Source organism: Ixodes scapularis, unplaced genomic scaffold, assembly GCF_016920785.2.
Source record: "Ixodes scapularis isolate PalLabHiFi unplaced genomic scaffold, ASM1692078v2 PGA_scaffold10__122_contigs__length_95168666, whole genome shotgun sequence".
Lineage (NCBI taxonomy): Eukaryota > Metazoa > Arthropoda > Arachnida > Ixodida > Ixodidae > Ixodes > Ixodes scapularis.
This window is the reverse complement of record NW_024609836.1, coordinates 7969124-7989219: the sequence shown is the minus strand read 5'-3', so window position 1 is coordinate 7989219 and position 20096 is coordinate 7969124. Positions and strand designations below refer to the sequence as shown.

Genomic DNA, 20096 nt, shown 5'->3' with positions numbered 1-20096 from the left:
ACAGTGGTCGAGTCTAACATGTGAGCTAGGGCCGGCTCACGTGCTTTGGGTACCACGGATGTGTCGCACTGAAAATGCGGAAAGCTTTTGAGGGAAAGGAAGTACAAAATAGTCCGTCATGTTTTCGAATTTTCGTACCGAAAAGCAGACTTTTGACTCTCGGCCCACTGAACAATATGTTACAGTTGAACCCCGTTGTCACAGGGTTCTTTGTGGTTAATAATTGACAAAATACAATGTCCTTCGTTTTTCATGAAAACTTGTATTTACAAAAAAAAATCAAAGGGTTCATATGCTTATACAAAAAAAAGAAAACTTAGTTAAAGAAAGGAAAACGCATCAGTCACCATGTCTTTGAGTCCCTGTGCAGCAGTGTGTCTTGTGCTGTCGTTGTCGGCCCACGGTTGTGGCTGGAAGTCAGGAGCGGGAGCGGTTGGCTTCCGTCGGCGGCCCCAGAGTTACCGCACCAAGCGCTCCCGCTGTAGGAAGCCGGGGGCAGCGTAGGTTTCTATTCGCTGCCCTCGCTGGAACAGGCTGCTGGTCAGACAGTAGGAGGCCGCCGATTGCCCTGGCCGATCGTGTCGTTCCGCTCTCTGCACAATCTCCCGGCCAGTCCTTTTCACGCCCTCTGAGCACGCACTCCAAAATCTCTCTTCTTCGTTTCTCCCTCCAGGCCGATCCATGGGTTGACTTGCACTTCTTTTCCACATTAAGTCACATCATCACACCCGTAATAACCAAACCGCGGGGGAAGGAAACGTTTTTCGTTCTCGCAAGAATTTCGCTGCTGCAGAAATGGACAACTAAGCACACCTATTACTTTTCATGATGCTGTCCTTGGATTTCAGAATCGTAGAAAGCGAGAAGCAAAGGATACTGAACTCCTCTGTAATATCAGACTTCTTTCTGGCTTTGGCAGTGATCGCAGAGTTCTCCTGAAGTGCAAAAAACTTAAACTTTTTAATGGGAGGCGGCATCTTTCCGACAGGCCAAACGAAAGGTAGTAAACAAGGCGCGAGCGATCTCGGCGTGCACGCGGCGGACGGCGAAATAGCAGCAGGCGGTGTCGTCACGTACCTAGGTAGTTGCCAACAGATGGGCTAGCAAAACGCTGTTTTCACCAACCCCCAAAAAAAAGCATCTAGTTGCCATTGTCATCATTATTTGACCGAATGTAAACAGCAATGGCCGCGCCGATGCTTGTCGGAAACGTATGTGCCCAACTTGTCGGACGAGTGTACTGCTCCATTTTTCACAATTCTCGGTTCCAAACTGGCTCATTTGACGAAAAAATGTTGCAGATCGCGTAGGGTTATTGTAATGTACGCTAGAGGTTCAAGTGGTGCTAGTGTGCCGACGCAAGTTGAAGCAGACAGCAACCAGTCGAAAATTGACTTCCGGTAATGCATTTCTATGGGGAAAAAAAAACGGTGCAAAAACGGCTTCGCACGTGTATTTATGTGCACTGTCGGACACTCTCAGCGCGAACACAACGTCGGCGCTTTCTAGCATCGGGGATATACGTGCCAAACGAACGAAGGTATCTGGAAATTAAGGGAGACGGCCAAACATACTGTCGAACCCGGTTATATCACACCCGTATTTCGAATTATTGTTTATATGAAACAGTCCAAACATCCCCTAGAAAATTGCATTGTTTTTCTGTATCGAATGTCCATAACTCCCATGGAGGGGACACTCGATGTAGCGAACGAAGGCCGTTCTTCGCTTCTCCCTATAGGTTGGATTGCGCCGGCAGGGAGCACACAGCTCGGGTTGCAAGGCTGGCAGACCGCCAACCCAGCATACGCGCACGCGGGGATGCGCAGCGAAAAAGCAATTGTATAAAAAATAAAAAAAGCAACCAATAAAAACAAAAGAAGGGGAGGATGGCAAAAGCAAGGGGAAGGGCACCTGCGCGCGTGGGGAGGGCAGGGAGTGCCCGCTGTTGGAACGGTCGCGTGCAAACACCGCTGTCACTGTGCGACTCCTTAGCCCCAAAATAAAAAAAAAAAAGAAAAAAAAAAAAAGATTTTGTTAGGTGGAGTGTTTTGACAACAAGGGTTGAGCAATCGCACTTTGAACGCCTTATGTTTGTTTACCCTTTCCTTTCCCCGTTATTGCTCCCGTTTCCGGCATGAGCGGCGTCGCCGTCAGGTCTCGACACCCCCCCCCCCCCCCCCCGAGGTCACATGACCAGACCTGGGGGGGTCACGTAAACCTCAGTTTACCTTTTTTTATACTTTATTCGCTATCAATTTTACTAACCACTTCGTTCTGTTTTCTTTTTAAATCTAATAAAAGTTACTCGCTATCATCAAAACTGTATTGTGTTGTTATTTTATTTTATGACATGCTTTTTAGAGAGTGACAGCATGTGGCGACATGGTGTCCGCCCATCTTGACCTAAAACAAAGTTCTGTGTCACTCAGGGAATTTCACAAAAGTACTCAGAGGAAACCTGAAAAACTCAGGGAATTTGAAAATGCCAACTTGGTAGACACATTGAATAACTCTATGGCAGATCACTACCTCAAACTTTCGTTAATGCGGGACTGCTTTTTAAAACTCTTTGCTGTTGAGAGGGTGCAAATGCATTGAACCCTATGGACGTTCGCTGGGGCCGCCAGATTTCTTCGTTGCCGCGAGAATTTCGTTCTTGAAAGGTTCAACTGTATTAGCAAAATACGAATCTAAATTAATTTATCCCACCCAAAATAAATTCCATGGCTCCTTTTTAAACACTGTGATTTTATCCAAGCCTCGGGTAAAAACAGTTTAGCTTTCTCGGCTCCCGACTGGACGCGTCGCAGGTTTCTGCCGGGCAAGCTTTGTCAACTAACGTCCCAACTCTTTAGCCCCGCACGGATGGTGAGAGATATCTCGCGGTGGCTGATGTTCGTTCTGAACCTTTCTTTATCCACCGGTGTATATGGACGTCTGTACAGCAACAAAATGACTGAAAACTTGCAAGTTAAGTACAGGTTGTGGATTGCTTGCTTTATAGAATAGCAGACACACAATTCAAGCTCGTGTCCGATTTTGTTGCTCGTGGGACGTCATTTTTTTAGCAGAAAGTTCACTTTTTCTGCAGTTCTACTGTCCCGCATGGTGGACAAACCAGTCATCTGCTCTTGTTCCCTGCCTAAGTGATGCATGACGGGAGTGCATTCAGGTACACACTTAATTCTCAGGGCGCAGCGAGCGCATGCACGTGTGGAGTGCCGGCGGCGAAACAAACTCACTTCATGTTGCAAGTGGGTGCGCATGGGCACGATTCCAGCGAAACAAACTCTCTATTAGTTTTCACATGTGGTCATGCACTGTGCATGAGCATGTAGCTTCGTCTTGCATCTTGTTCGCATGCAGAAGTTGCTTCGACGGCGTAGCAGAAATTACACTAGCCTTGACAATAAAGAACTAAGAGGCTTACGCCGAGCCTAGACACTGGTGCAAAAGACGGCCGAGCCAGAAAACCTAAGCCAAGTCGCCACAAAATTATGTTTCGAAATGGCTGAATTGGCAAGACTGAACCGCCACCAAACATGTTCTGTTGTAGAACACAAAAGTACATTCCCTGACACGAGCGTCCAAAATATACTTACAATGGCTAGCGACGCCTCATAAAGGTCATGCAGTGACCCTCTGCTTGGCTGGTTAAGCCACACGCAGTGCCGTGCAGAGTACAGGACGACGCCCGTGAGCCAGCCGGTGCGGTGACTCCGGGCCTGCCCGTAGTGTTCCGCTGCTACCTTGGACAAGGCGAAAGCGAGCTCATCGATGCCATGATCCCCGGGACCTGTGGTGTATAACTATTGTGATTAAAAGTCTTACAGTCGCCGACCAATGTCACTTAGTGAAATGAAAATGAAAGAAGCGAGATGTCTTCTTCCACATTTTGCTGTTCTCTATTTTTGTTCCTTTTACATCTCGAGTTGTAAGATCAATGTTGACCAAGTTCTTTTTTGTTATCAACTTGTTCGCATTAAAATCTAAAATTTTACAACAGGGTAGAGTTGTAAAACCAAGAGGGGCTACCCAACACACGCATGCAGCCCCCCCACCCCACTTCATGGGGGTGGTCCTACGCAAGTATGTAGCTGCGCTGCAGAGAAGCATGATACACATGATCTACACGGACTTTTAGCTGCATTCTTCCATGAATCTAATGTCCGCCTGGCCGTATAACTTATAACTGTCATAACTTTCACTTTTTCTTTGAAATCTGTAAATGTTAAAAAAGAAAACCTGTATAACCATAGCTAAAAAAAATCTGACACTTGAATTGCTAAAAACAGTTTGGGGACTTCCAAGAGCGATTATTGCATAAAACAGCTTGTCAATGGTCAGAGCCTAGCAAAGCTCAACCAGCATGGCACTGCCAACAGCGCTGATGTCACTTGCATGACACATCCACATGCCGTGCCAATCATACATGGAACGCATGAAAGCATGGCGGGCAGTCCATGCAGCGTTGACTGTTGGTGGCTGCGGAAGCTCGGCGCAGACACAGAAGCACCAAAGGCGGAGGATGGCACATGTTTTCTGTTGCAGCAATGTCCTTTTGCTCGGCACACCACCAAAAAACATTTCGGATTGGCGTTCAACATTTCTAATGGTAATCGTCTTATCTGTATGTACTTGGCCGAAAGAACCGTGAGGACATTGAGAAAATCGTGTTCCGCAGTCAATTTACCTGCCCTTCGTAGTACACTATGTACTGGCGCGTGACGTTGCTCTGTGTTCCTAGTATTATATTTCTCTTTTTTAGATGGCTGCAAAAGACGAGGACAAAGACATTACAGCAGCACTGCCAATAGTTTCTCCATGTTGAGTGCTGAATTCCTGTGAAGCAGGATACGTTTCTCAAACCTTGCTGGCGCCATGGCCACAAAACGAACAAGTGATATCAATGCATGCCTTTTATATGGTCGGTGACAACTCAAGAAGGTAGGGGAAGAAAAAGGAAGGTGGGAGAGGAGGAGATGGATGCAACGCCGGCGAAGGGAGAGGGTTTGACCAGCATTGTGCCCACTTCCTCCTCTCCCACCTTCTTTTCCCTGACCCTACCTCCTTAACCTGCAACATAGTTCAAATCAAACTGCAAAATTTCTTCGAGGCTCGAGAGTGAAAGCAGCTTGTCAGGATGTATTTTGTGTGAATACCATTTAGCTGAAGCACATTGTTTTTGTGGACTCAAGGTATGTGGCTAAAAAGTCAATGCCAGGGATCTTTGTGAGAAAAAGAACACTTAAAAGATATCCTCGGCCGCAGTTGGCTCTTTAGGTCACATATTTGACGATAGGTATTGTTAACACATATTTATGTGAACACCAGGATGCTGTTTTGATAATAACATACTAAATGGTGATAAAAAAAAAAAAAAAGCTGGGAGTAGAAGCACATTATCTACCTTTCCCTACCAAAGAACAATGAAACGATTAGTCACCTGCTCAGGACTTTGGTCGTCTGCTTAGTTGTGGGCGACGCCTCTGCGAGCATCAACGACAGCCCCCATTCTAGCGTGCAGAGAGCCATACAGTGCTTCTGTAAAGGATGCCTTCACCATCAGACTTTTAACAGAGCGGTCACTCCTTTTTTTTTCTGCGCACCGAACGAAAGGACGGTACAGTAGCAGACGACGCCAGCGTGCACGGCTGCTGGCGTCACTGCGTGTGCTCCAAGCTTCCGCGGGTGCTTGCGGTCCTCGCTGCATGGAGCACTGGCTACGCACTCGCGTGCTCCCTTCAAGATTGGACTGCTCAGTGCACCGCTAGGAAAAGCAGTACAAAACATACCGCGACGATGCATCAGGGGCATGCACTGGTCCCCTGAAGTGTGCTTCGAACCATGTGCAGTGCAGGGTGCAGCACAGCATCCGCGTGAGTCAGCCGCGGCAGTGATTCGGGGCTCGTAGTGTTCTGCGGCTGCCTTGAAAAAGTGAGGGCCAGCTCTTCGCACCTCCTCTGAAAACTGTTTTACAACAGAGAGGTCAGTTATCTCCCTGCCTCTCATTGCCTTTCTGCTGTCCTGTCCTTTGTTCGAGAGCAATCGCTGCTATATTGTGTCTCAGCACGATCACCTTAGTCATACAAAGGAACGTGCAGATAAAGATCATTATTATTAAAGCACGTTTTACCTTCACATTCAAACTTCGGGCCTCCTGCTTTCTCCTCGCGTGTGGCGGCAAGCGTCTGTTGAGGCTACCATGCTTCGAGACGATCCTCGCGTGGTTCAGACCTGCGTTAGATTTTTTTTTTTTTTTTTAATTACGCCCTGGCAGCTCGTTTAAGCGCCTCTCGGCGTGTTCCCGCGCAGACAGTGACAGGCGAAGCATCAGATTCTACGCTTGCTTCGTTGGGCCTTCCTGTCTCGTTGAAAAACTGGATCGAAGTCTGTGTCGATGGCATGCAATCATTGCTATAGCGACTTATTGAGCACTTGCGGTCATACGGAAGCTTCCAAAATTGTGAGCGCGCTCCTAAGCCTTTGCGGAGGGCTCTGCTAGCCGTCACGTCCGCATGTTCTACCGAACGATTTCGGGCGAGCGGTTGGTAAAGGCAGCTCAAGAAACAAATCGACACGTTGAGCGCACGAAACCCAATTCAAATCCGCTTGGATGGCATCAGCATTCAGCACCGACCGACCATTCCCGCCATTTCTGGTAGCGCCTTTGTTCCCGGACGCACCGGACTAAATTATGTCAAACGACTCCAAACGGAACTGAAGCACTAAAGTGCGGTGAACACTCACCTTTATGAATACCTCCTGTTCTTGGTGTTCTTGGAGATGTACGAGAGGTATTTGGCGACTCTGGCGGTTCGCGATCGACGCCGGCACTCATCCGGCGAAGCTGAGTGCATACATTGTTTTTGTTGTCAACGGCTGCCACTGCGCACGGTCAACCTCGTTCCACTCGAGAACTTGAGCTTGAGCTGCTTCAGCTGGTTATCGACGGTTAATACGTCGCCACCCAACACCTGAACGTAGAACGAAAACAAAAACATTGCCCCCGCGGCCGAGGGCGCCAAGGCGGAACAGAACGGAACCGTACCAGCCAAAATTAAAGAATCAAGCAAGGAAAATAAAAAAAAAAAAAGTAAAAACAAACAAAAACAAGAAAAGTACCTTTTAATATATTTTTACTTTAAAACGTTATCTAAAAATCAACAAAATAACAAAACCGGAAGTGACGTCATTTTTTTTCAGCCAATCGGCGTTTCCAGTTTTACTGCCCCGAAACGCTTGTCGGATAGACGGACAAAAGCAGCAATGATATTAATAACAAGGTAATAAAAAAAAACATTAAAAGAAAACCACCAACCAGAAAATTTAATAAATTACAGATGAAATAGAAAAAAATACATTGTTTAAGAAAAAAATATACTCCATTAAGCCGGGCGGCCTAGCGCGCCATCTACCTGTGTAGTGCACGGATGTTTCGATTCTTGGGGTTGGTTCACTGATCTCCACTAGAGGGGCTGGATGGCGTATTGAGCAGACCACCAGACCACTGATAGACATAGAGATCAGTGAGCAGACAGGTGTGAAGCCACCGGAAGTAAGCGGCTTGTCCCGGAAGTAAGCGCCTGACAGGATTTTCAACTCTTCCGAGGGCTGGCTGAATCGAACAGCGTTCAGGGCGCTGGATTTTTTCTTGTCATCCCAAGAGAGCCTGCTTGTTGTGGAGTAACAGCGCATGTGGACCCAAGAAGTCTCCTGGGAAGCCATTCGATGTGAAAAGTTTGAGATTCTAGTTGATCAAACGTGCGCATGTCTCACGTTCAAATGCCTTGTTCTCGGGATTTAATTCGGAACGGGAGTATTAGAACCCAATCAAAGACACAAGAAAGCATGAACAAAAACATTGACTGAATGCACTAGGAAGCCCAGCACACGCCTGACTTCCGGGACAAGCATCGAACTTCCGGTAGCTTCACTTGCGCCAGGCTCGGAGAACAGCTATGCGCCATCCAGCCCCCTATACACATTTGCAAGTCCGGTCTCAGGGCGCCACCATCTTCCTCAGTGGGGTACGCTTTTGGTCGCGGCCATAATCCGATTACGACGCCTTAGCAAGGCTTCGTAATCAGATTATGACTCGTCCAAGCGCACCCCAGCCGAGCAAGATGGCAGCGCCCTGAAGTCAGACTTGCAAACGTGTATAGTGGAGATCAGTGGGTTGGTTGGCTGGAAAATGCCTTCATGATAATTTTAAAAAGGTGAACTACACTCACCGATCTTGACTGAAGTAATCTTCTACCAGGTTCGACGTTTTCGGACTTTTAACTCGAAGTTCAAAGGAAGTGCGACTGAACTTAAATTTTACAACTACTGAGCAGAAGAAAAATGAATTATTTGTTCGGTATATCTTTTATTGTTTCAATAAAAAAATATCAAGGCGTTAAAAATACAAAAATTTGCTTTTATATTAGCAATACTTTTAATGTGTGTGTAGAATTCGGGCACCACTGTCCATACGTTGAACTTTGCTAAAAGTTTGAAAATTCGCCAAACCAGTCAAGCGGCCCTCGAAGTTTGATGTCGAAGTCGAATCCACAGTTCGACGAAAGTTTCCAACGTCCTCCCTAGAGTGTACCCGCAAGTGGTTCCTGAGAACCGACACTTCGGAGAATGCCTTCACACAGATTGTGCACTTGTGTGGTTTTCACCAGTGCCGGTACGGCCATAAACAATGAGGTGGCACGGCTTAGTTCTTGACACAGGGCACAGATGTCCCCCGTAAAGCTTCTTTCTCGTGCGAGTTCGTAGATGCTGGCACAGGTTGGTGTGGTTCTTGGAGGCCTCGGGGCAATCCAGGCACCCGTAAGGCTTTTCATCTGTGTGCGCCTGAAGGTGGTCCGCAAGGTCCGAGCTTCGAGCGAACACCTTCGGACAGATTGTGCACTTGCAGGGTTTTTCACCGGCGTGCTTTACCTTGTGAACTGCCAGGTCATGGTTGAAGCGGAACACTGCAGTACAGTGTGGACACTTGAACGGTCTTCCCTCTGCGTGCATCCTCTGGTGTCTCGTGAAGGCACACCTGTTGGGAAAGGTCTTCGAGCAGGGCTGGCACTCAAACCTCTCAAACGGTTGGCAAGCGAGGTCCGTCAGGTGTCCAACCAGTTTACGCGGGTTGGCGGTGGTGAGGATGCAGAAGCAGCACCCAAACTTGTCCTCTCCGGCGATCACTGGGCATGTGGTGTTCCCTTGGGTCGCCTGTCCGTCAACTGAAAAGGAGGCATTCTCACGCACACTGGGACGCAAAGCGCAACTGAGTGGCATTGTTGTAGGTAGACGCAACGGCAATTCATGAAGCACTAAGTTTTAATTGAGTGGTCACCCGAGCAGACCAGATACACTGCTGTGCGAGTCAAGTTAATCATTGGTCCTTTGAAAGGACTGGATAAATGTTTGTTTCTTAAACCACTGAGCTAAGATTTCGTACAGAGGTGCCAAAAGACGGTTCATTTTGTGCTTCAAAATTCCAAAGAGTGAGCTGACCAACGTAAAGGGTAAAACAATAAGAGTTCAAATTTGCTACTACCTACGGCGGCTGTCTGCAAATGTTAGACGTCTGGGTGATCAAATAGACGTGAGATTGAGGCAGCAGGTGGCATACAGTTGAAATAGCCCGACAAAAATCCTTTTCGTTGCGAGTGCATTAAAAATGACAAAAATCGAAATCGAAAAAGCCCGCACCGCATTTGACTTAAAATCGCTATCCGCTATTGGGGATCAGTTTTTTCAACGTCACTCCTACTTGCTTCAATTTATTGACTAATCAGACGCCTTTTGGCAAATGGTCGCCGTAGGTAGTGAATTCACACGCTTCATTTTGCGTTAATTACTCAGGTAAGTTAATTCTTTAAAATTTGTATACACAAAATGCACCGTCTTTGGGCACCCCCGTAGCCCGTACAAAATGATAGTGCAATGAAAGGACAGACTTTCGCGATCCTCTCAAGGTCTGTTCACACGGCCCGGTTTTCTTGTGTTTTGTTACAAAAGCTTATGTACAGTCTGTGCTTCGTTCTAAGTATGGCTACCAGTTCAATGAGATAGCCTGGAACGTGACATTCAAGACACAAATGTTTTAGTGACTTATATGTAACGTAAGAAAGCATTACTGTGCGAACCATTAAAAAAACCCTGAAAAGAAAAACATTTTTTTTTTTTCAAATAGTTTGGGTAGGACAAATGTGTGAAAAAATAAATATTACGTGAAAACAAAAAAAAAATTATTTTAAGAGCAATATTGATGGCGAAAGCTTTATTTGAAATTCTGCACGCAAAGTCCATGATGTCAGACCATCTTGGTCGTGAAGACGAAGCCAATCCACCTCTCCTCCACGCGTCCGAAATGCTGAGAGAAAACAAGTGAAAAGGAGGTGACTGCCAACTAAATCGCGCCTCGCGCCCTCAATATTGATCTTAAAATCTTTTTTATTTTGCTTGATTCTAATTTCTTTTAATTGTGTGTCCCAACCAGACTGTTCAAACTTTTTTTTTTCTTTTTAGTTTTTTTTTTTTTTTTTGAAGGGTCGACAATTCATTTGATTCGCACAGTAGCTTAGCGACTTTGTAGGCTGTAGATTTCCCCAAAGTTGTTAGTAGACGGTGGGAACGTCTTAAAAGTTTACATGCAAACGAATGCACGCGAACATACAGATGTTACTTCTGCATGGTCAGGTGTACCACAAACCTTCTCTCCCATATGAACAAGAAAGCATTTCGGTGTTGTTCTAAAGTTTCTTTGACAACAGCCAGACTTTGGGAACGTAAAATCTGCCTTGTCTCACATCATTATCATTGATACTTTTCAGTGTATGTGCCACAGCAGTATGTAATGATGATTTTTCAATTTGGCCAAGGTAACCTTTCAGAGTATAGGAATATAATTTTTTTTTTCTTCTTCTAACTCGTTTAGGTAGTTGCACATGCTTGAAATTGAAAACATTGGTTCTCCACCTGGTTGCATCTTGGTGTAAAATTATAGTACGCTTTGCATAGAACTTGGTTCACTGGTCATTGGCACCGTAGAAGGAATCATTTCAGAGGTTTCAATAAAGTAATCTCTCGGTGTAAACAAACACCAAAGAGTGTTAAAGGTTAAGACTAGCAGGACAATTGAGCCACTCTCACAGAGCTCTCTGCTTGCCGTGATTGAGGGTTTCCTCCTCTCCACTTTCTCCCTCTCTAGCGTTTGCTCTGCTAAAGTGGAAAGAGCTAGTCCAGCTATTCTTAGCCTGCAACAGAATGTATAAAAGCACAGAATGCAGGGTAGCTCGATCAATCACGCAGAGCACCATCTGCAACCTAACACCGTTTCGTGCGACAAAGATTAAAGCATAGGAGAGGGACAGAACAAAGGAAGAAGTGGCGAGTGCCCCCTTACAAGGTTCGAGTTTAGTGACGACCAACTTACAATGTTCGGTGGGCACGATGAGCCCAATGGGTAACTTGCTTCCAGCCATGTCTATTCTGAAATGGAGGACAAGGCACATTGTCGCTTCTGGTTTCTGTCGGGGCAAGACTTATGAATACTGAGAGTGCCCCCCTAAATAGTTAAAAAATAGATTGTGTCATAAATTACTATATCTGGACAACTTGACAACTCTTGATGAATAAGAAACGAATCAAATGGTAGCTTATGTCTTGACGGAGGATTTTTATGCCTGACGGACCTTTGGTGGATTCGCCCGAAACGCCTATAAACTAAGGAATGGTTGTAGAAACAGTTGTAATAAAATACCTCGACTCTCTCGGAGCGTAAAAACTCTCATTTATATAATCCAGCAAAAACACAAATTATATTTCAATCTTTTCTCCCTAGAATGGTTTCTTTGTTTTTAACGAAACATAAGTTGTAATCACGCCCTGTGTCAGGCTTTGCAGACGATTCAGAAGAATTCAGCTGCATAGCGATGAGACGCTGTTGTCTTTGTGTGAGATAGTTAACTTCTTGCCGTTGTTATCCTCCTCGAGTTCTTCCACCCACGATCAAGGTACACAATTAAACATCAAGAATACAAGTTCATTCTAAATACTCCACCCAAGCCTTTGCATTCACCGTGCCCGCAAGAAGGAACATTTTTTTCAGTGTCACACATTCTTTGGATGGCATGCAGAAGCCAAGCGCAAGGAAAAAGTAATTTTGTTTTGTTTAGACAGCGGGGAAGTTGACCATCCCCAAAAGGTGTCCTGCCTCTTCGCTGTAGATGAGAAATTTAGAAAGTGCATCACGACTGTTAGCCTGGAGTCTTTAGCATGCATTATGCAAAGCTGATTACATGGACACACACCCGTATAATATGCTCATCCAGATCAAAACGGGTAGCAGTGGGGTCAGAACCCAGGAGCCCTGGGTTTTGCAGCACGGGCTTTTGCTCAATCTCCTCCGATCTGCAGCGAGTTCACACACACAGCCACCAATCCCTCCCTCCCTCCCTCCCTCCCTCCCTCCCTCCCCTCCCCTCCCTTCCCTTCCCTTCCCTTCCCTCACCTCACCTCACCTCCCCTCCCCTCTCACCCCCCACTCCCCCTCCAAGAGTAATTTGACATGCCTGGGAACACAAACGGAAGATATGAAGTCCTAAAAATGGCAAGAAGTTCCAAGTTGTGTTTGCTCAATATGAAACCTACCTCTTTGCGAGATGCTACATAACCTTTGAAAGAGCACAATATGACACCCAAACACAGGGAGAAGGTGATTCATTGGAAGACTTCATGACATTCAATCAGCTGCATTATCAGAGCAAATCAGAGACAGCATCAAATCTCCTCCTCCTCCCCCCAAATAAAAAAAATTAATAAATAAAAAAAAGTATATATTGTTTACATTTAGGTAAATAAAGTAAACCAGAAAATTTTGTGTTGAAAGAATACATAGGAAGAGTGATGAATACATTTTTTTCTTGACCTTGTCATAAGCGTGTACAGCAATAACAATAACAAAAAAGTATATACAGTGAAACCTGTTTAGAACGAACCCACGTACAGCGAATTATTATCGATGTCGAACTCATGGAAAATTTAAAAAAAAATGCACGTAAAAAGTACTTTTTATAACGAACAACATATTGGCTATATCAAACTTTTCCCCCCTAGTTAGGCTTTCAAAAACGTGCAAACAATCATCTTCTAGTCAATTCCTTCCCCCTAAAAAAAGTAGGAAAGAAAGAAAATTCCAAAAGCTCAAGCTGCAAACAAAAATTAGCAAAGAAAACAAATTCCAAAAAGGCACACAAAAAAAAAATATTCAGCGCAGAGCGTTTGTTTACGAAGCAAGCAATTAGAAAAAAGGGGATAAGCTAAAAAAAACAACAAAAAAACTGCATGCATGCACAAAGACCAAAAAATGTTTTTCTAGCGCGTTGTTCCAAGGCGGAAGCGATGAGATAAGAAACAAAGGGAAGCTCTCGCCTCCTCGCTCTTCGCACCGTTTCACCTAAAGCCACTTCAACTTGACCAAAAACAAAAAAAAAAAAAAAAAAATTTTCCCCACTTTTTTACTTTGCATGCTCACTTGGGGCTTGACATGCGACGCCCGAAGAGGCAATAAGCCTATCGCATTTTAGATTCAAGAGCAATGTGTTCAATAACAACGGGTTCAATAGCACCCATGTATAACAAACTCATCGTGGAAGTTTGTTGTAAATGGTTTTTGCTATATCGAAAAACATGCTATATCAAACTGATTGTAGCGTTTCCTGCTGTTCGTTATAAACGGGTTTAACTGTATTGTTTACATTTAGGTAAATAAAGTAAATTAGAAAGGTTTGCATTGAAAGAATACATAGGAAGAGTGATGAATACATTGCTTTCTTGATCTTGTCATAAGCGTTTACAGCAATAACATACAGGGTATTCAAACGAAAGCGAAGCATGGCCAAACTTCAGGGTGGAGCATGTTGCTTCCGGTTGGCCATTGTTTTTGCTTGTTTTTGAGGACCCCCAGTGAGTAGCGCATATTTTAAAAGTCTGACCACGGAGGACCAACTGCGGTACCTCCGCAAATTTACTTATACTGGATCAACATGCTTTCCCGATTCCTAGCATGAGAAGATTGAGAACTTGTTCGTCAAAAAAATTACAAATCTGCTGAAGGTATCATGGGTGCATCTTCATGACTACCTATTTGAGCTGCCTGGCTCACACACCTGAGAACAACTTAAAACCTACAAGTCCTTAAATGTGTTACAAATACTGTAAAATCCCGAGAAATGCACCACGCCCGAAGGGTAACCCACTCCTATTTTTGGCTTAATTTTTTTTTTTTTTTTTTTTTAACATTGAAAGATAGCACATTTTTAGTAATCATAGTGTTCGGATCAGTGAAGACCTTGACATAAATGTGCCTAGCTAGCTATGGCGGGATCTAAGTGAACATTGCCGACTGCCCAAGCTTCTCCCAGTTTCTTGAAGCGAAAACTGGGATTACTATTACCGCACGGAAACCAAGACACCTCCACTTGGTGACAACTATCTCTCTGCTCCCATCCTGGTGCCGTTGACCGATGAGATTGACCGGCGACACAGTAACCAAAGACGTCTGACCCCTCGGTGTGCGTGACGAGAGTGCCAGTGTGTGAGGGAGAGGAGAGGGGCGTGCCAAGACGTTAGGAACAATGGCCGCACCTGCTTTGATTGAGGCATTGACCATGGGGTTCCCTGCTAGGGATATGGGGAAATGCGGCTGCTAGCGTGTGTTCTCAAGTTGAACCTGTCAATATGAAAATAAACCGATTTATACGAGTCCTGCTCCCTTGTCCTTCCCAATTCCTGCGTCCTGAGGAGGTCCTGCCCTGGCTCGGCTCCCTGCCATACCTGAAGCCCCGAACAAAAGTGTCGCCCCTCTTTAAAAGCTACAACTTTTCCTGACTGCGCCCACGCGCGGATCGAGGTCGCAACTGCTAGTCCATGAACATGCGTCAGGGTGAAACGCGGAGCTGGCAAAACCAGAGGCGACCGCGGCGCTCCTGCTAGCCACGCGTGGCGTAGGCAATCAACGTGTGCGCCCGTTTTCATCTCGTCAGTGCTGCGCGTGCCTGCCCGCTTGAAGGACTGTACGTTATCAACAGCTCGCGCTGGAGGGGGGACAACTGAAAGTCTTTGGACCAACTGAAAGTCTTTGGGCAAGTTGGACAAGGAGCGCGTGCAGAATGCCGGGCATTCGGAGGAGGCGCCCTGCGACTGTTTTTTAATGTTTACAAACTCACAGCCCAGTGTTCGATCGCCATTAAGACGCGCTTGTTCGCCGCCTGGGAAAGAGAGTGAAGAACGCGCCATACTCACACGACCGCTGAAAACGGCACCGGACCAGTGTGCTAGGGGTGCTAGTACGTCGACGAGGTTGTAGTACGTGTAGCAACGTTACGTGTAGGCAGCTTCGCTCGCTTCGCTCAGAGCCGTGTGGCTTCGCTGGACCGAAATCAGACACAAAAACACATGGGCGCTGCCATTTTGTCGCAAGAGGTGATGATGGATAGGCAAACAAAAGCCAACAAAGCAACCATAATAGTAGCAAGAAGTTAAGAACCCAAATAAATAAACCTTAAAAAATTTACCACTCAAAAACATGTCAAATGTGTTAAAACAAAGTTTGAAAAAAAAAAAAAAAGGTTGTATTCAATTTACATATCGGCATCGGGCGGCCGGTAGCGCCATCTACCTAGTGTGTAGGGGTGTTTCAAATCTGGCGGTTTGAGTCCGATCAGATACGATGTTTTCGAACTTTCAACTGAAAGTTTAAAGTGTTTAAAGCCAGACCAGCCAGACTGTGGCGTCTGGACACTCGGAATGGAACGACCACACTTGAGCGCAGATGCACGAGGGTCTATCTTTAACCTTTTTGGTAAAGAAGAGGAAGTAGAAAAGGCAAAGGACAGAAGAAGACGAAGTGACCGGAAAGTAATTAGGTAGAAGATACAACATTTTCCCCCTCCCATTTTAAGAAAGTAATTGAAAGGAAGACAAAGCCTAAACAAAACAATTAAACAGGTTAAAAATAAAGAGGAAGTATAAGAGAAAGATTCACGGAGAAAATCGAAAATAAATAAGAGAAATAGAAATGTTCATATACAAAGTCCAAAAGTTTTTCATCTTGAGACATAGTCCCCAAACCGCACTGGCGGTCGTCGTTCCCGCCGTGGTCGATCTGGCCACGGCACATCTCCCGCTGGACCTGGTGGAGGTACCGATAGAGGTCGGTTCCCAGTTGGCGATGACGGCTGAGAAGCTGACCACGTCAGTTGTCTGTATGGCAGAACCAGCTGATGTACGTGGTGTCTGCTGGTCATGCTGGCTCCGCCAGCTTAATGGTGCAGATGGTGGTTGCCATTGGTGATGGTCAGCTGACCTTTGACTAAACTTCTCTGTTGGTACCGGGTTCCTTGGGTCCAAACCAGAGGAAGCCGGTCCTGGAACTGCCGCTAGCTTTGAGACATTCCATATTCTGCCATCTTCTAGCCGAAATGTCCAGCGGCCCACACGCTCGACAATCCGGAAGGGACTGCTAAACCTTTCGGAACAGATCCAGGCTTCTTCACTTGGATTAGCTGTCCGACCTTGAACTTCGGTGTTAGCTAGCTCTTCGCCTTCTGTCGGTGTAGGCTTTGGTCTTATTGTCTTGTTGTAGTCGAACACGTCGACGAAGTCGCTGCACTTCCTCGAAGAGGTTATGAAGAAACTCTTGACAATGAAAGTCCCAGAACGTTCATTCACATTCGCGGTTTGCGACCATGAAGTAGCAGAGCAGGAGATAGCCCTGTTGTCGTATGACGTGTACTTCTATATATGCCCACTAGAGCAGATTTTATCTGCAGTTTCTCCCTCGATGCACACTAGATGAAACCCTTGAGTGTTCTATTAAAACGCTTAACTTGCCCGTTGGCTTGCGGGTAGTAGACCGAAATCAGATGATGTTTGACTTCACGAGAACTTAAGAAATCTTTGAATTGTTGAGAAATGGGACCGTTGTCGGACACTAGGCTCTTTGGTAAACCTTCTCTGGAGAATACCAGATGCAAAAATTCTGTTACCCTTGAGGTGGTGACATCTGCACAAAACTGCACTTCTGGCCACTTTGAAAAATATTGAACAGGGTTATGGCGTAGTGGCATGATGGTTCTGCACGCTCAAAAGGGCCCACGATGTCGATTCCTACCTTCGACCACGGTCGCTCAGGGAAAGGCATTGGTTGAAGCGGAGTGGAAAAGGTCTGCGCTTTTGTCGGCTGCTTGGCAGATGTCACAAGCATGAATGACGTTCTCTACTTGCTTGAGCGTTCATTTTCGGCCACCAGTAGAGCTCTCGGAGCCTCGTACGGGTTTTGACGATCCCGGTATGCCCTTGTGCGCCTTTGCGATGAGAATACCTTGCAACTCCTGAGGGATCATGAACCGCTCATCCCTTAAAAGAATGCCATCATCCACGGCAAGGTCATCTTTAAGGTCATAGAAAGGGATGAATTCGGAAGACAAGTTCCGTCTTGAAGGCCACGCAGATGTGACGTATTGCATGGCAGCAGACAAGACCGAGTCATTGGCTGTAGCTTCTTGAAGTTGGAGCTTGGTGATACATTCGTTCTGCAATGCAATGAAGGAAATTATTCCCTCGTCAAATTCGGTACCGCCTTCATCCTCAGGCTTAGGGAGGTGAGGAAGCGCGTCGGCGACTCGATTTTCTGCTCCGAGTCGAAACTCGACTTGAAAGTTGTAGCAGAGGAGACGGGTCAACCATCTCGTAATTCGGAGGGGTCGATGGCCTGTACCCTGTGTTGCTAGCAGCGTCATTAAGGCTTGGTGATCCGTCCGAAAGGTGAAACGGCGGCCCCACAGGTAGTTGTACCACTGCTCACATGCCCACAGGCAAGCCAGTGCTTCTCTTTCACCCACCGAATACTTTCTCTCAGCTGCTGTTAGTGTGCGAGAGGCGAAAGCGATGGTCTGAACGATCCCATTGCGCTGCTGGAGCATGGCACCAAGCCCGTATCCAGACGCATCGGTGGATACGATTATGGGAAGACTAGGGTCAAACATCTTCAGAACCCTTGCTGAAGATAGCATTGTTTTGATTTTCTTGAAGCTGGTGTCAGCTTCGGTATACCAAATGAATGGAATGTCTTTTCAAAAACTCGCGCAGGGGCTCTACTTCTGCGGCTAGACGAGGAACAAAACGGCTGTAGTATTCTACCATCCCAAGAAATGACCGGAGTTGCAAAATGTCTGTTGGGATCGGAGCTGCGTTGATGACGTCTATCTTTTGTTTAAGTGGGGCGATTCCTTCGCCGCTGACATCATGGCCTAAAAATGAAAGTTCGGCAACGTCAAAAACATACTTGTTGTTAAGTTTGAGTTCACTATCAGCGATTCGCTGGAGGACATGGTGCAATCGCTTCAGGGGTTCTCTAGTCCTACCAAAGACTATGACGTCGTCCAGGTAAAACAAGACCCCTTTGCATCCTTCTAGAATCGTTGCCATCATCTGCTGGAAGGTAGCTGGAGCAGAAGCGAGACCGAAACAAACTCTCTTGAAACGGAATAAGCCTTTGTGCGTTATAAACGTGGTTAAGTCTCGGCTGTCAGGGTGAAGTGTGACCTGATGGTAAGCTGACGCCAAGTCCAATCTAGAGATACGTTTCGCACCATGCAGCGCATTCAGAAGCTCCTCAGCATGAGGAAGAGGGTAACTGTCAATAACGACAGCCTTATTAGCTCCCCAAAGGTCCACACACATCCGAATTGATCCATCTTTCTTCTGGACCACAAAAATGGAAGAAACCCATTCTGAGGCACTTATGCGCTCAATTACTCTCGCTGCCTCAAGGCATTCGATTTCTTCGGTCACAGGCTTCCGTGCCATCAATGGAATGGGACACATTTTATGCTGCATGGGCTGCACTGATTTTCGGACCTTCACCTTGTGAGTGTAGTTCTTCACGTGGCCCAGCTCGGGAGAGAAGAGGCGACTGTGTTCCTTCAAGGAATACAGTCGCCTCTTCTCCTCCTTTCCTATATATTCTCCACTGTTCTCCACCTCTTACCTTGCCCCAACTCGGCTCCCAAGTCCTTTCGCACCTTAGGACACGTGAGTGCTAAGAGGACTACCCCTGCAGCTAACTGAGGTTGTACGTAAAAAGCAAGTTTTGCGCATAGTTCATACGCGCCGCGAAGTAGTTCTTGCGAGATTTGGTTGTCTGAGGAAAAAGCGATGGTTTTGGCGTAACAGTGCACCTGCATAGCTTGCATATATCTTAATTCTCTACATAAAGGGGTAAATCGGTAATGCTCCGCGAGAAGCCAGCCATTTTTTTTTAAACTATTATTCTTAAAGTGAAAACGGGTATAGATATTTATGGCTGTGTTCCCAAGTTTACCCAGAATAAAGGTTTCGTACCTTGGCGTTCTAAATCCTACCCGCGTTCAGCGTTTTTCATTCTGTGTTGTCAAGTGATACGACTCGCCAGAGGGCCATTTTGCATGCAGTAAAATCATCTTTTTGGAGTGTTGCAGAGGCTGGCGGCTGCGAGTTGAAGACACGGTTTCTACTCTCTTGTCGTCATCCGCTGAACAAGTTTTTTAAAACCTCGTGTAAAAGGCGAGATTTACCACCCTTGAGAACATGTAGAAATTCTTACAAAAGCGCAGCATTGCAGAAAAAAGGCACAGCTCATTGAAAGCAAGTTTCGCCGGTCTTGTGGCATGATCAAAGCTTCCTTGACATGCCGAAGTGCTGCGTCTCTGTCCCTTCGTATGCTTGGACAAAATATTGCAATGAAATCAGCATTTTGTTACGTTTTTTGCTTCTACTGTCTTCTTGAAGTGCTGTAATGCTTTGCAATTGATTGGGCAACATTGTTATGGCAGATCTCTGTGAAATAAAAGATGCAGTGCAGTGACAACACTAGGGTCAATGGCCCATTGCGACACCACCCCCCTCCCGCTGTTTGCATGCCGCAACCCTCTCCACCCATCCTCCGCTGGGGCCGTCGAGCACAGTCTCTGTCACACAAGCGTTGATTTCACGCTTATCACTAGGATCGCTTAAAATTAAAGATGCACACATTCGACCCTTCTGGACAGCGAAGGAATCAC

At 46.1% G+C, this 20096-nt stretch overlaps 1 protein-coding gene and 1 long non-coding RNA gene across 4 annotated transcripts; both read right to left on the bottom strand.

Moving 5' to 3' along the window:
* Window positions 1-237: 237 nt before the first annotated feature.
* On the bottom strand, window positions 238-6815 carry LOC121833746. 3 transcript variants are annotated; one of them, XR_006076811.1, is made up of 5 exons: window positions 6754-6815; window positions 6140-6240; window positions 5799-5966; window positions 5450-5547; window positions 238-3799 (listed from the first exon to the last, which is right to left on the bottom strand). It is a non-coding gene; the product is annotated as an uncharacterized LOC121833746 (long non-coding RNA). The 3 variants fall into 3 exon arrangements; XR_006076809.1 differs by having other exon boundaries at window positions 5450-5966; XR_006076810.1 differs by lacking the exon at window positions 5450-5547.
* A 1542-nt stretch (window positions 6816-8357) lies between these two features.
* LOC115332424 (zinc finger protein 41) lies at window positions 8358-15472 on the bottom strand. Its single transcript, XM_040208254.3, has 4 exons — window positions 15298-15472; window positions 12306-12405; window positions 11429-11484; window positions 8358-9230 (listed from the first exon to the last, which is right to left on the bottom strand). The coding sequence occupies exons 2-4, from the start codon at window positions 12320-12322 to the stop codon at window positions 8641-8643; spliced, it is 663 nt and encodes a 220-aa protein (XP_040064188.1). The 5' UTR covers window positions 12323-12405; window positions 15298-15472; the 3' UTR covers window positions 8358-8640.
* Window positions 15473-20096: the final 4624 nt, after the last annotated feature.

Coding starts and splice junctions, on each gene's coding strand:
- LOC115332424 (XM_040208254.3), bottom strand. Junction 9,231..11,428: donor CATCGTGCCCACCGAACATT/GTAAGTTGGTCG, acceptor CCTCCTTTTCAG/TTGACGGACAGGCGACCCAA.